This window comes from Siniperca chuatsi, linkage group LG17 (assembly GCF_020085105.1).
Source record: "Siniperca chuatsi isolate FFG_IHB_CAS linkage group LG17, ASM2008510v1, whole genome shotgun sequence".
NCBI classification, from domain to species: domain Eukaryota; kingdom Metazoa; phylum Chordata; class Actinopteri; order Centrarchiformes; family Sinipercidae; genus Siniperca; species Siniperca chuatsi.
In genome coordinates this window covers 4,358,475-4,372,182 of record NC_058058.1, presented here as the reverse complement: position 1 = coordinate 4,372,182, position 13,708 = coordinate 4,358,475, and the positions used below count along the sequence as shown (strand labels likewise).

The 13,708-nt window shown below is 39.8% G+C and overlaps 1 protein-coding gene across 2 annotated transcripts in view; it reads left to right on the top strand.

Moving 5' to 3' along the window:
- Window positions 1-13,708, top strand: part of grin2da (glutamate receptor, ionotropic, N-methyl D-aspartate 2D, a) — a 275,479-nt gene that overhangs the window by 161,550 nt on the left and 100,221 nt on the right. For both annotated transcript variants that reach the window (XM_044171737.1, XM_044171738.1), the window contains one exon: window positions 2,372-2,512. In XM_044171737.1, coding sequence (XP_044027672.1) covers window positions 2,372-2,512 — 141 coding nt within the window. The remainder of the gene's footprint in view (window positions 1-2,371; window positions 2,513-13,708) is intronic.

The following is a 13,708-nucleotide window of genomic DNA, read 5'->3' as shown; positions in this document are numbered from 1 at the left end:
ATCAATCTGTGAAAACTGAGTCTCTAATAATATAGTCTATTGTAAGTTTTGATATGCAGGACTTTAACTTGTAATGGAGTATTTTTACATTGTGGTATTGCTTCTTTTTTAGGGATCTGAAAACTTTTTCCATCACTGTTTTTTCATTGTTATCTTTGAAGTGAGACATTGACTGAGAGTGACTGAAAGCAAATAGCTGGTAAAAATGACTTGGTCACGTGATATTTCCTGATTTATTGAGTTGATGAGGATCGCCTGAACGCACCATTACACAATTGTGCACAATGGATAATTGGATACTGAGGGGTGCAAAGGATACACCAGCTGTGTCCTCCAAATTCCTACAATTAAATGTTTGAAATGATTCTGAAACCGTAATCCCCGCCTCCCCTCAGTGGTATATTACAGTGTGTTTTGTAGCTGCATCCTGCTCTCTGCTGCAGTGTTTATTACTGCTGCTGCTGATGGATCCCCCAGAGAGCCTTTCTAGACACTAAAAAAATGATGCTTATGATGTGGACCAGTAGTTTTTGTGAACATATTACTAAGAAACGGCATGCTCGCTGTGATGGAGAGTCTAACAGCTCTTTCAAGTCAAATGCAAAATTAAATTCAGCCTTGTTAACTGATTCAGCATATCATAACCTATCAGAGAAAAATGTATTTATAGCCCAACTTCATTACTGCCTCCTGGAGAGCAACATATTTTATTCATCACCTGACCAGAACATATACCGTACCATCAATATCACAACTTTCAAAGTGACAGTGGTAGCAACATAGTACAACGGTGAACACCCTGCTTCCCCTCCTGAAAACGCCATGACTGTGAATTCATTCCCTGTGAAGAGGACAGAATTTGTGACACATCAAATTTATGAGCACTTTTGAACTTTTGAACTCTCTTCAACAGTCCTTCCTCACTTCATGTCCTGCCCCGCTAGCTTGTTTGAAGTGGTAATGCACTGAATTATGGAAGCAAGACATTGAAATGCTTTATGAGTTGTGTTCATTAGATAGGGTTTCAATGGTTGGAGCAGGCCTTATCATCAGGAATACAGCAAGATTCTATTGTTGGTCTTAAATGTTTATTTTACATAATAAATCTTAGCGTCATGTATAATAAGATGTGAGAAGTGTTTGGTGTTGTTGTTATGCAGTGAGTTACAAATCAGAGTGACTTTACAGCCATATTAAAAAGCAGTGCCTTTTAGATAGTCTCTTGCTCTGTGAGAATTTCCTGCAGATCAAAGTCTGATCTATTATTAAATTGTCCTGAGACAGACAGCAAGAGAGTCAGTTAATATTTATTTATTGGAACTGAGGATGCACACATAAATACATTTAGAAACTGGATGTTCAGTGTTGTACTGAAGTTGTGCTTGCATAATTAAGTAAGTAAAAAGTATATTTAATATAGCACCTTTCACAGAGCAAGGTCACAAAGTACTTCACAAAAGTAAAATAGTTAAAAATAAGACCAAAAACAGTAAAATTAAACAAATAATAACATAAGCAACAAAGACCTTAAAAAACACACAAAATTACAAACACTAGACAGCTCGAGGTGAGACAAAGGCCAGTTTGAATAAATGCATTTTCAGCTGCTTTTAAAGACATGACCACAGAATGTAAGTCTATAGGAAGAGCGATCCACAGTGTTGGAGCCACCACTTCAAAGGCACGATCACCTTTTGTTTTCAGTCGAGCGTGAGGGACAGCCAGTAAGCCCTGGTCAGAAGACCTAAGTGACCTGCTCATTCTATAAGAATGAGCAGGTCAGATGTGTACACATGTGCGTGAGCATGCAAAATGTTGGAGTATCCCTTCAACACCCAGAAATCCTGACAGCACACTCATGTTTCTCAACTTGGCTGGTCTCTGATTTATACAAAAGCTTAGAAGTTTTGAGCTGAGGAGGAGACCGTTTGGATTTTGCTCTTTAGTCTTGATTCATCACTTTCTGTGTGCAGAGAAGTGCACACACCCAACACCAGAACCTCATTTGAAGAAATTGGGCAATTCTACAGTGTCTCAGTCAATGGATATGTAATTACTTTTCATTTTGTTGAAGTCACACATAATTTAAACTAGCAAGATGAGTGTTCTTAAAAAAACATGTCTAGTTCAGCTTTAAGATACGGAGGAGAGGAGTCCATTCATTTTTCCTCATAAATTCAGTGGTATTAAGTTTGAGCCTTGTTGCATTTTCATTGTCACTGGGTATGCACTTATTCAAGCAGTGACAACTGTCTTCCACCCAGACAGTCTCTCGTTCTCCTGTATTTCCCTGGACCTCAGCAGTGTCAAACAGACCTTTGAATATGTCCCAGTGTCTCGGTCTCACATTGTTCTCTCCCTAATCCTGCAGGCGCATTGCCAAAGGCGTTTCAGTGCTCACCCACGGGGCAATGGCTCTGCGGAGGGACCAGGGGTCCACCAGCCGGTCGCAGTACGCCGGCAACTGCCAGAGCGACGGCAACCAGACCCACCGAATTCCAGACAGAATCAGGTGAGAGGGAGGGAGAGGAGGGGACAGAGGGTGACTTTGAATTTCGATGTCATTCACACCAGCTTCTGACACACAGCAGAGTGAGCAAACAGCAGAACAGCATGGAAAAGTAAATAGTGGCAAGCAGCTCTAATGAAGCTTCTACATTCAGAGCTAATCCAGAGAGCTGAGTCATTCTGGCCTGAAAACAGCTGTTTTGTTTCTATAGTTATGTTTTACAGGTGAAACGCCACATGGTGGCTAGTGATGGAAGTCTGGATTTCTGTGTTACTGATCTTGTACTTGCTAATGCTACAGATTTAGAGGATTGGTTACTGTATATCATGATCATGAGGTCAAACAAATGTTTTTCTTGCTTTGGTTTTACATATTAACTTTGCACTTCTACATATTTCATAATATAAGACTTTGACACTGAGAGCTTATTGATTCTACAACTCAGTAACACTGTTTAGGGTCACATTCCTGTACTGGCAAAACATAGACAGACATTGTGGTGCATTCAAGTCCTGTAGGAAAGGACTGTTGCTAGTTGCCACTCAGTGAATTAATGCAGTTGTCTGTGTATACTCACAATGAAAGTGATGTCTGAAAAAACTATTATTTTCATGGCCATTGCATATACATCACTTCTCTGTTTTGTAACACAGATGTGTTGGTTTTCATCACTGATGCACAAGAGCAAATAGATCTGGAAAACTGTTGTCAAATGTTGCAATATGTGTCCAAAATTCAGGAGTTGCTACCTTTGAAGGAAAAAGTGGCGAACAAAGGTATGTGTAGAGGACTGAAGGCCAGTCTGACCCAATTAGACCTCATATAAAAGAAAACTAATGGTGCTTTTGGGTGGCCTTTGTCAGCTTGTAAATAGGCAGGAAGTCAAATGACCAATAAAATGGTAAAAACCAGTGTGAAATATTAGAGTTTACCATACAAGTTGGGACATTTCACCCAAACCTGAGATGGACCACTTGCAAACCAGTGTACCAGATGAATGGTAAATACTGTATGTATCCATGTATCCATATGCCTTATGTAAAAACTGTATGTAGCCATTAAAGGTGCTATTGATAACATTCAGCCACTAGATGACTCAGACTTATCAAGTGATTAATCTTTTGTGATAGAGTAAATAATTCATTTTGTAACATATAGCTATACATTAGCTATAGATTTAGGTTACTTTGTGCGGTGGTGTTTCATGTAACTATCTATTGTAATCTTGGGATGTGGTTAGCTAGCTTTAGGTAACCCTTTTCCCCCCCATCATTTAATAATTATAGGGGCCCTATATTCCTGCACTTACCGTAAAATGACATTTCAACCATCCTTACACTACAAGACATTGGGTAAATATTTTACATTTAATCCAATCAAAGAGTACAGTACATTGTAGGGATGATATTAAAATTTACCGTATCTTGGCAACTTTATGTGCCGGCAACAAAAAAAAATGTGTACAATGAATTGTACATTGCAGCTGGAGCAGCTGTTGTTACTGTTGGGGCAGTGGGATACTGAAGGCCAGAAAGGCTATTCTTGTTGTGTCCAAAATCAGACAAAAGAAGGATTCATATATTTTTCTGCATTGCAGACATTGCAAACATTCAACCGCAAATTGTTGCAACCTGAAGCAAAAGCTGCTCACAGCATTTCAGTTCACCTTCTGGCATTTCTCATATCTATGTCACTGTTTGAAACTAGGAACAACCATATACAGTATCTCCAAATCATCCAAGCTTTACATTTTAGACAATTTGCCCTTCTTACCCAGTTGGACTTTAAATATGTGGAGGGGAAAATGAGCAGTGGAGCAGGATAGCAGAAGTCTAACTTTTAACTGCATGCTTGATTGACTGCTGCTGCTCTTTGGCACAATCCCCTCTGGGAACTGTGTGGAGAAGTCAGGTTTCACTCTCTTTTCAGCTGCCAAGTTTACAGGAGCTGTCTGGTAACCTGCTTCTAGACTAGCTCTGGAGATTTGTGTTCAAATTTACTAATGCGTTTGTACTGTATAACACTCACAAATGAATTATCCGCTGGAGAGATGCAGAATATATGCATGAAGGGCGTTTTGTACATTGGGCTCCATTAAGCCAACTTTCAGGAAAAACCTCCGTATCAAGAGACAGAAGTGAATGAGAAACCCTAATCTCACCAGATAATGTCAAAATGCCCTTGAGCAAGGTACTGAATCCCTCACTGCTTTATTCGAACTACTAAGAGAGGACTGCTGTTGTGCTGGCTGTCAGACCTCACACTGAACTGAATATGAAGAAGCATGTTGCTGGAAGGAAAAAAAACCCCTCATGACTCATGTCTCTGGAGTTGTTTTGCCTCATTATTGGTGGTTGCCTTGAAAATGTCATAGATTGACTAACTGATATGAACTCAATACCAATGATATCAGGCTGTACTGGTAATAAGGAGAATATGGAGAACATCTGCAAACATAGTCAAAGCACCATATTTTGTGTTTCATCAGATTTGTACAAATTTGAATGCTGAAGTGTTTTTGCAGTCTGTGTTTATTTACTACAAACAGCAAATGCACCGAACACAAACATTAGCCCTATAGCTACCAACATGTATTTTTGTGTGACTACTCAGATTCAGACTTATCTGAAAACCTAGGAACTGCAGTTCTCTAGAAATTTTTCAATATCTTCCCATTGACTTTATATTCAACCATACTCCCCTTTTAAATTGGCTTAATGTTGTTCTTTTTTTCTTTAAGGGTGGCTGTAACTCAGGTCGTAGAGCAGGTTGGCCATTTATTGTAGGTCTTCTGGTTTAATCCATATCTTCTTCTGTCCACATGTGTAAGTGAGCCTATGTAACTTTTCCTGAACAGCGACCACTGTGGCAATATGTGGCAATTGCAGCTAATGGTAAATGTTTAAACACAGTGATAGTTGCACATGTACAGAAGTAAAGTCAGTGAACTAGTTCAATAACGTTCGTTATACAGCATTATGTACCTAAAGTTTGCTAACATTAGCCAACATTAATGGAAAAATCGCTGAGTGTATTGAATCGGGTGCATTTTATTTCTTATGAATTCAACTTTTTAAGCGGAAGAATGTTCTTTTTAAAGTTACATAGTCTCCCTTTAATGCTAACTGAGTACTAGATGTTCACACCTGTTTCCTCTAATTGTATGGGTAGTGAAAGTCATTCTGGGAAAAGTTCTTCCTGAAATAGATGCAGATGAGGCAGATTGAGGGAGCGCATGGACAACAAAAAGCTACATTACAACAGTTAACACCAGAAAATAACAGATTGGTGCAGATATGACAGATTGAAGACAGTGTCAGAGAAATCTTCCCTGCACAGACAACAAGTTCGACTGCAGATGGATGGTTACCGCAGGTTGCCTGCCTGCGCTCTTTAATGAAGTGAGGAGGTTCATTTTCAACTCGGCAAAACATTTCATGCCCTTCAGAATCTGGCTTTTGAATGCTCTCAATCAGCAGCAGGGCTGTCTGTCACGCTGACAGGCACCGAGGCTCGTGGGAGTCTCATCGAGTGGCAGTGATAGTCCTCGCTACAGCAGCATGAATGACACCTGTAACACGTGAAGGATTTTACTCTCGAGGGAGATGAACACCTTTCCAAAAATGGCTCCACTTTAACTGTAGTGTTGCTGACATAGAAATATAACTCAACCTGTTGGTGTTTTTAACAATTGTGTGGCCTTGTTCACATGTAAACATTTTTATTTTGGGAACACTGGGAGCTTCTGAATTCATAATAATTCATGAATACTCCATTGAAAATCAACCTGTAGAGTATTAAAGGCCCCACTTGTCATTTTAAAAGTCTCATATCTAGATAAAATCCAAATGAGATGAATACATTTTAGTTCACTCTTAGCCACATGTATACCTCTATTTCAAAAATCAAAAATCAAATTGCATCGAGTTTGCTTGTCTTGTGCTAGATGCAGATCTGGGTAGGCCCTACTACAGTCCAGAGGGGTGGTAATGCAACTGCAACATTCTTAGGACTTGTCCTAAGAATGCTAGCTAACAAACATCTGGATGATTTACATAGATGGACTTTGAGCGAGAGAAACGATTTGCTCACTATCCTGAGCACTCGCTCACTGGTGCTTGCACTGATCAGGGATCAGATAAATGCTGCAACAGCGTGTTGCACCTTTTGTTTGACTGCAAGTGTTGAAATTGCTGGAGCTGCTTTCATCCTGTTGCTTTAATGTGACAGAGTGAGATGCTAAGTTCAGTGTCATTTCTGCTGCCATTATCACCAGAAGAAGTAGGTACTTCCAGAGACTGTGTAGTTACACCAAGCGGCAACCTCCGGGACTGAAAAATGAAGCCAACCCAGAAGTGCCAAAACCTGCAGTATATCAAATTTACTCCAAAAGGGAGTCATTCCCCATATGTTAAAATGCCCAACTTTACAGCAGAAATAAGCATGTTTACAGCCTGGTACAAGAAACAGGTTTGGTCTCTATGGTTAATTTCCCCCTTCATGCCAACTTTTTTTATAACTCACTCGTTTAAATTATAGTGAGGCTTAAAGTTCTGCATAATTAAGGGTGTGGCCGCTTTGAGTGACAGCCTGTACCGTCACTGCTAACGGTCTGCTGTCTGCCAGCCGCCAGTCATCTCAGCGAGTCACTGAACTTGACCTCTCGGCCGTGTTTGTGCCTTTTGGAGACGTTTTCATGGAAATATCTGAAGAATAATATTGCTGACTGTGTGGTTAATTGTACCAACAGACTGTCCAAGAAGTCTGGTTAAGGATACAGCATGGTTAAGGATAGGAATCCTATCCTGATGACCCCGAATTCCACACCCTTACTTTCAGTTTTGCTACGTAAAGGGCACACTTCTTTCTGCAGTGGTGCTGAAGGTTGGCCGTGCAGTGGTTTGCAAAGTTTTCATTAATGGTTTGGGACGTTTTGTGCCTTGGCAAGGGTTAGAAATTAGCATGATTTTGTGTAGTGGCGGGTGAATTTGCTCAACATACCAGCCACAGTGGCGGGTAAATAAAAGTAGTGTAGAGTGATTTGTGACATTCCACAATGCAAATTGAATTGCAAGCATCCCAAGTCTGCCTGTTTCACTCAGACACTTTAACAAGGAGACAATGTGGTGTTTCATCGCAGGGGTTCACATTTAAGATGTGTTTATTGATTCACGACGTCAACTCATGCATTGAGTAACATACAAGAAAACATTCCACCTTAAAAGTTGCGGGTAGCTGCCTAGCATTTGAGTGTCAGTCTATAGCTAGCTAACTTTAACTAGTAAAGATGAAAAAGCAGCAAAACATCCTTTCATTCATCGTTCATTCCTCTGACAGTTTCTTCATTTGTGATGCATTTGCAAAGAAACATTACAGGGTATCGCTGAATACTACTTAGCTAGATGTTTGGCTTACTGCTGCTTAATATGCTCAACATGATGAAACTATTCATAAAGTCAGTCTAACATTTGATTGTGATGTCAGTTATAGTTGACTAATGTATGTAAACTTGCCACCGTAGGAACAGTGGTTACATAACCTTCAAAACGAGCCACGCGCATTTCATAGGTGCTCTCCGGTACTTAAACAAATAGCACTACACCTCCTATATGTGTGTATGAGAGAGAGAGAGAGAGAGAATGTCAGTACTTTCCTTAAGCATTTAAATATTTACCTTATGAAATAAAATAACTTATTGCTTGAATATTGTAGATCTTGTTTTGTTATTTTTCTCATGCAGTTACACACTGCCGGTTGAAACAAGTAAGTGGCTGGTAAATTTTTGTGGGTGGTAGATTTTGGAATCCACCAGGCACAGTGGCAGGTGGACAAAAAAGTTAATTTTCAACCCTGGCCGTGACTCTGGCATACAATTGGAATCCATTGTAACTGCTCTGAATCCAAGCTCACTGCAGCTGCTGTGTTTTGATTCTGAGCTCACAAAACGATGTGTTATTATGGGAATGAAACTCCCCACATGATTGATGTCATTACCTGTTGTGAAGCTCCTGCTAAAAATGTCTCCCATGCAGCTCTCTTTGTTTTTGAAAAAGTCAGGTTTGAATGCAAGGTAGTGTTTAAATAGTTATGCCTTTCAAATCCATGACATCCTCTTTTACACTGAAGTAAAATGGTGTTGATTAATGGAGCTGCACATTAGTCAACAGTGCTCCTCTGTTTGAATGAATAGTACTGAATGAGTGGGAAGCAGAGCGAATGCATGCTCTCCCCTGAATAATTAATCATTAAAAAACAGTAAAACAAAGTTGATATTATTAATTATCTTATGGATTCATGGACCTAATGTTTTAGAAATAATGAGATGACGCTCTTCTCAACACAGTTGTACGTTACAGCACATACATCTTTTACACTAAGATAAAAAGTAACAGCCTCATACAGACATCGTGTATCATCTTTCATAGAAGGAGAGACATTTGAAAACAACATCCACACAGAGGAAAAGTCAGATGAGACAATACACATTTTAGAGCTGTTTTGCTCCACAACGATCACCATTAGTCAGTCTTTCTGCTCTTTGTGCTCTCTGACAGCTGAGACAGATGTACATTTAACAAAAAAGACATAAAACACCGGCATAGCTGCATGACTGCATTCACCGAAAAGCCAAAAATCCACTGAACAACCAGCTGCTCACGTATACAGACTCTGGCAACACAAATATCAGGATGTACAGACAGAAGGAAAAGGAGGCAACGTGTGTGAGGACTGAGAAGACAGGAAATGTGTGAGATGGGAGTTTGGCAGGCAGAGCTGGAGGAGAGTTGAGAGGATGGAGAGAAAGAGTAAATGGAAGAGGGAGATGACAGGAGACAGAGGCAGAGATAACTATGATGATGATGGTGATTTGGCTGTCTGCTTGGAAATCAGTTTGCAGCTTCCAGCCACCAGATTACAAACAACAGCAGCAGAGCACAATGTGAGCCAGTGCAATGAAATAAATGAACACATGCAGCACAACACAACACAGTGGGACAATGACATTCAACTAAAAAAAGTGCAGTTCACTGTAGCACACTGAAACATGACACAAAACAAAATCAACACACACACACAAGGCTAATTACTAATGTGACAAATTCACAAATAACTTGAAAAACTTTTTAAAACAAATAGTGACAGATGAGACTTCAGCTTATATTCAAAGATGGAATTTTTTATAGATACCTTTCTGATAACTTTTTAGTTGTGAGATGAAGAGCATCAATGATATAAAAAAATCAGCTGAAGTGTTTTTAGGCAGCTTGATCTCACTCAGTTACAGTGGATTCCACTGGTGGAAATAAAGTGTAAACTTAGAAATGTCTCAAACCACTCCTGCTGTAAAATCTGTTTCCCCAATGCCTCTCTATATTCTCTAATCTTTTTTGCCAGTATTGCTACATATTTTACTTACAGAGCTTTGACTGAATGGCACAACACAGAATTTGGGTATTTAGCCTATGGATGCACCAATCCACGGTTTATCAGTTCTGATCCGATTCCGATACCATAAATTGGATATCTGCCGATACATTGTTTATCGTTGATTAGTAAGCTGAATGCCTCACTGTGTGGAAGAGACTGTGATCATTCTTTTATGTGTAAGGCAACATCAGGCTTGACTTAAGCACTGCTTTCCTAACTTTTTAAACAAAATGTAACAAACAAATACATAGATATAAATTTACTGAATTGTTATTTATTATTAATATAATAATCGTGCGCCAGCAGCTTGGTTAAAAAAAAAAACTTCAATATTAACAGGAATTACAATTCAATGTAAACCTTATAAATGCAGCAACAAATTGCAACAAAAGTCTGAGTGGTGGGTATGAATCAAGTCCCCAAGTGCGCCGGGCTTTGAAGCCAGTTTGACATAGTGGCCAAACCGTGGAATTACAACTTCCAGATCTGTCACGTGATGCACACGTGCCCCAAAAGACTTTATCCCATAGACTTGTCCCATAGAAATGACTTGTTTCACTATCTTAATGTTATTAATCCTATAACATTTGATAACATTTGGAAAGAGTAAATCAATAAATCATTTGATCCCCATTCAAGTTAGCGGAGGGCTAAACCAGAGGTTAGCCGGCTCTGCTGTGAAAGTCTTTAGTGCGCTTGCTCCTGAGGGGCCACACAATGCGAAAACTATGTGGAAGATCTGGGTAATTTTCTACCTTTTTTTGGCTTCATGCACCGCTGAGCAGCTTTCATAGGAATGAACAGAGCTCCGCCTCCAATGCTGTATCCAGTTCTCTTTATACATCCATGGTATGAACGGGCACGAAATGCGTCAGTAATGTTACCGTAGCACAAATCCAAGATGTTTTCCCTTCTGGTGGGAATGGTTTCCCTTCTGGTACATACTGTTGAAATGATGGCAGAACATAGATCGGCCTCATCATCGCCAATACCGGATCCAGCTATTGAGTTAGTATCGGACCGATATCTGATATCAGCAGTAGGTGATTTGTTGATATTTAACAGGGTTGACCCAATAGTAGCGCCCTGGGTGAAAAAACGCAGCCAATCCTGTCTGAGTATTGTAAACCACTCTGCAGTCTTTTGGTGTCTGATGAGCCTTCAAATTCATTGATCTGTTACTCAAACTGGACTTTCTAAATTCTACTTCATGTCTCACCAGTACCTGAAACCACATTCCGCCACCAATGTAGCCCCTTGCGTTGTTTTTACGCAGTTAGGCTAAGACCCAACTGGAACTAGTATCTTACCTTTTCACACGAAAAAAATCCTATGACCACTTCAGGCTAATCCAGGTTAAAGCCAGAGTGACATCCTGAACGATTAGAGCTAGTTCATTCATCAGACATGCAGCGGAGGGAGGGGAGACAGATTCAAGGAGGATTTAATGCCCTCAGACAACTGAGACACAAAGTGCATTGTAACTAAATAAGTAAAACTCACAAGTGTGGACTGATAGAGAGAATGTCAGGAGACACATTGGACAGATGGAAGACAGGCGGACCAGAACAGGACAGCGAAGATGTAGCTCAGTCTAATAATGGAAATTAGAAAAAAGGAGAACATTTTTTCAATTTGACTGTTTTATTTGTATTTTAAAATTGCGTACTGTAATTATCTCTGGATTAAAGCATTAGCTCTAATATAGAAATACAGCAATGCATAATGTAGGACAGAAGATGCAGGGAAGAAGGAAGATGTTATTATTAACTTCTAATTATAATATTGCATATTATTTTTTCACTCAGATGATAAAGCTTAATGTAAAAACCCAACGAGACAGAACAGTGGAGAGGGAAAGACAGGAAGGGGTGACAAGAGAAAACGAGGATAAGGAGGTGACGGAGACAGGAGATGGCGAGGAGGAAAAAATGAAAGCAGAGGAGGAAGAGGGGAGAAAGAGCAAGATGGAGAAAGAAGAAGAGAAAAAAGGAAACTAAAGAGCAGGAAAAAGATAAGGCAATAAGAGACAGTGGAGGAGGAGAGACAGACTGAAGCTCAGCCAGTCACCTCAAACCCTCAGGGGGACCGACTGCTCATCTGGAGTGGAGGAGTGTCACACCGCCCGCTCTCTCTGTCTCACTTTTTTAATAACCACACCACGGTCATCTTCAACAGCCACATTCATTCAGGACAACCAGAAAACCCGTCCTACTTCTCCCAATGAGCTGAAAACTTCAGAAACAGTATATACAGTGAAATGTAGCATAACCATTTTCAATATTCATGTAACACTTAAACCCACAGTGCTAACAGTAATAAAATATCAAGTATAAACAGTAAAAGTCCATCTAAAAATATAGGTGTGACTGTTGTTGCTTGCTATTGGGTTTGCTAATGTTTCAGTCCTTAACACACTCAACTTACAGAAGAGATCAGCTGATCATTTAGGGATCTGGAGACCTGAGATTGCATTAAAATAAACTGGTAATTAATTAAGTGTGATTGCAATTGCCATAGAGAAGAAGCACCGTTTGTTTTATGTTCTTGTACTTCAAATCCACACACATTTTACCAGATTCCATTGATGAAATGTTAATTTTTATCTTCTTCCATTATGTATGATTTTGCATCAGTTGCCTCTTTATAAAGACCTAAATGACACTGACAGATGGGAAAAATGATCAAGGAGTGTCAGGACTCTACGTCCGGTCACAGTACTTTTTATCATCTGTCTCTTTCTCCCTTTTTTCACACCTTCCCTCGTTGCTCATCAACATGTCTGCTTGTCACCCTCCCATCTGTCGTGTTTCCTGGCCTGGTATTAGTTTGTGTCGCCTTTCTCTATCTCTTCTGACTCACACACACATTCACTGTGTTTCCTTGTTTTCTTTGGTGAGACACCGTTTCTACCTCTTTTGCTCTTCTTGTTTCCTTTCTTGTTTTCAGTCTTGCTTTGTCTTCTGTCATCCACTTGAATCTGATATTCAATTTCTTTCTTTCTTTTTTTTCAGTTTCAGTTTTAGCTTGCTTCTGTGATGTAACATGTAGACCCATCAGTGTTATAAGATATGCAGTTATAATCTCTTTTATTGCGAGGTACAACAGATGATAATTAGCGTTCTAGCCTTCTAAAACGTATATACTCTTTCAGTGTCTTCGTGGGTACGAAATTTTGGACCTGATCCAAAACAGACCCATGAAAACCATACCTGAAACTGACATAAAAAAGGGGGACTTAATCTGAAAGTTAGCTGAGGGCAGTCATAACTGGTCCAAAAGAGACCCAAAGATAATTGGACCAGATCTAAAATGCAGTCAATCCGAACAAACCCAAATGGAAAGAGAAACCAACACTGGCATCCGCATGTTGCGCCACAAACTGATGAGAAACAGATCTATAAGAGCAATACATTTCCTAAGAATGAAGTTCACAGTTTCTGTCTTGCCTCAAAAAATGACATTTTTCTCCTGTGATGATGCACCATGTGATCAGAGCTGAGCTTGATAGAAGTCCACTTGGATCCACTCAGGTATCAGGCGACGTCTACACCGGCCACGTAACGGTTCACGTAACACTACCTTTACATGTTGTGGGATAGGTAATAGCAACAACAGTGTTTTATACCTATTATACATTTACACAAATTACAGGGCAGTACACTTTTTGTCAAAGACAAACGTGGACAACGTGTCCAGTTTCAGCCTGCTCTGTCCTCTTCTGCTTCGCAATTTACCACATTTCCCAAAATCCCTTATGGCAGCACATAC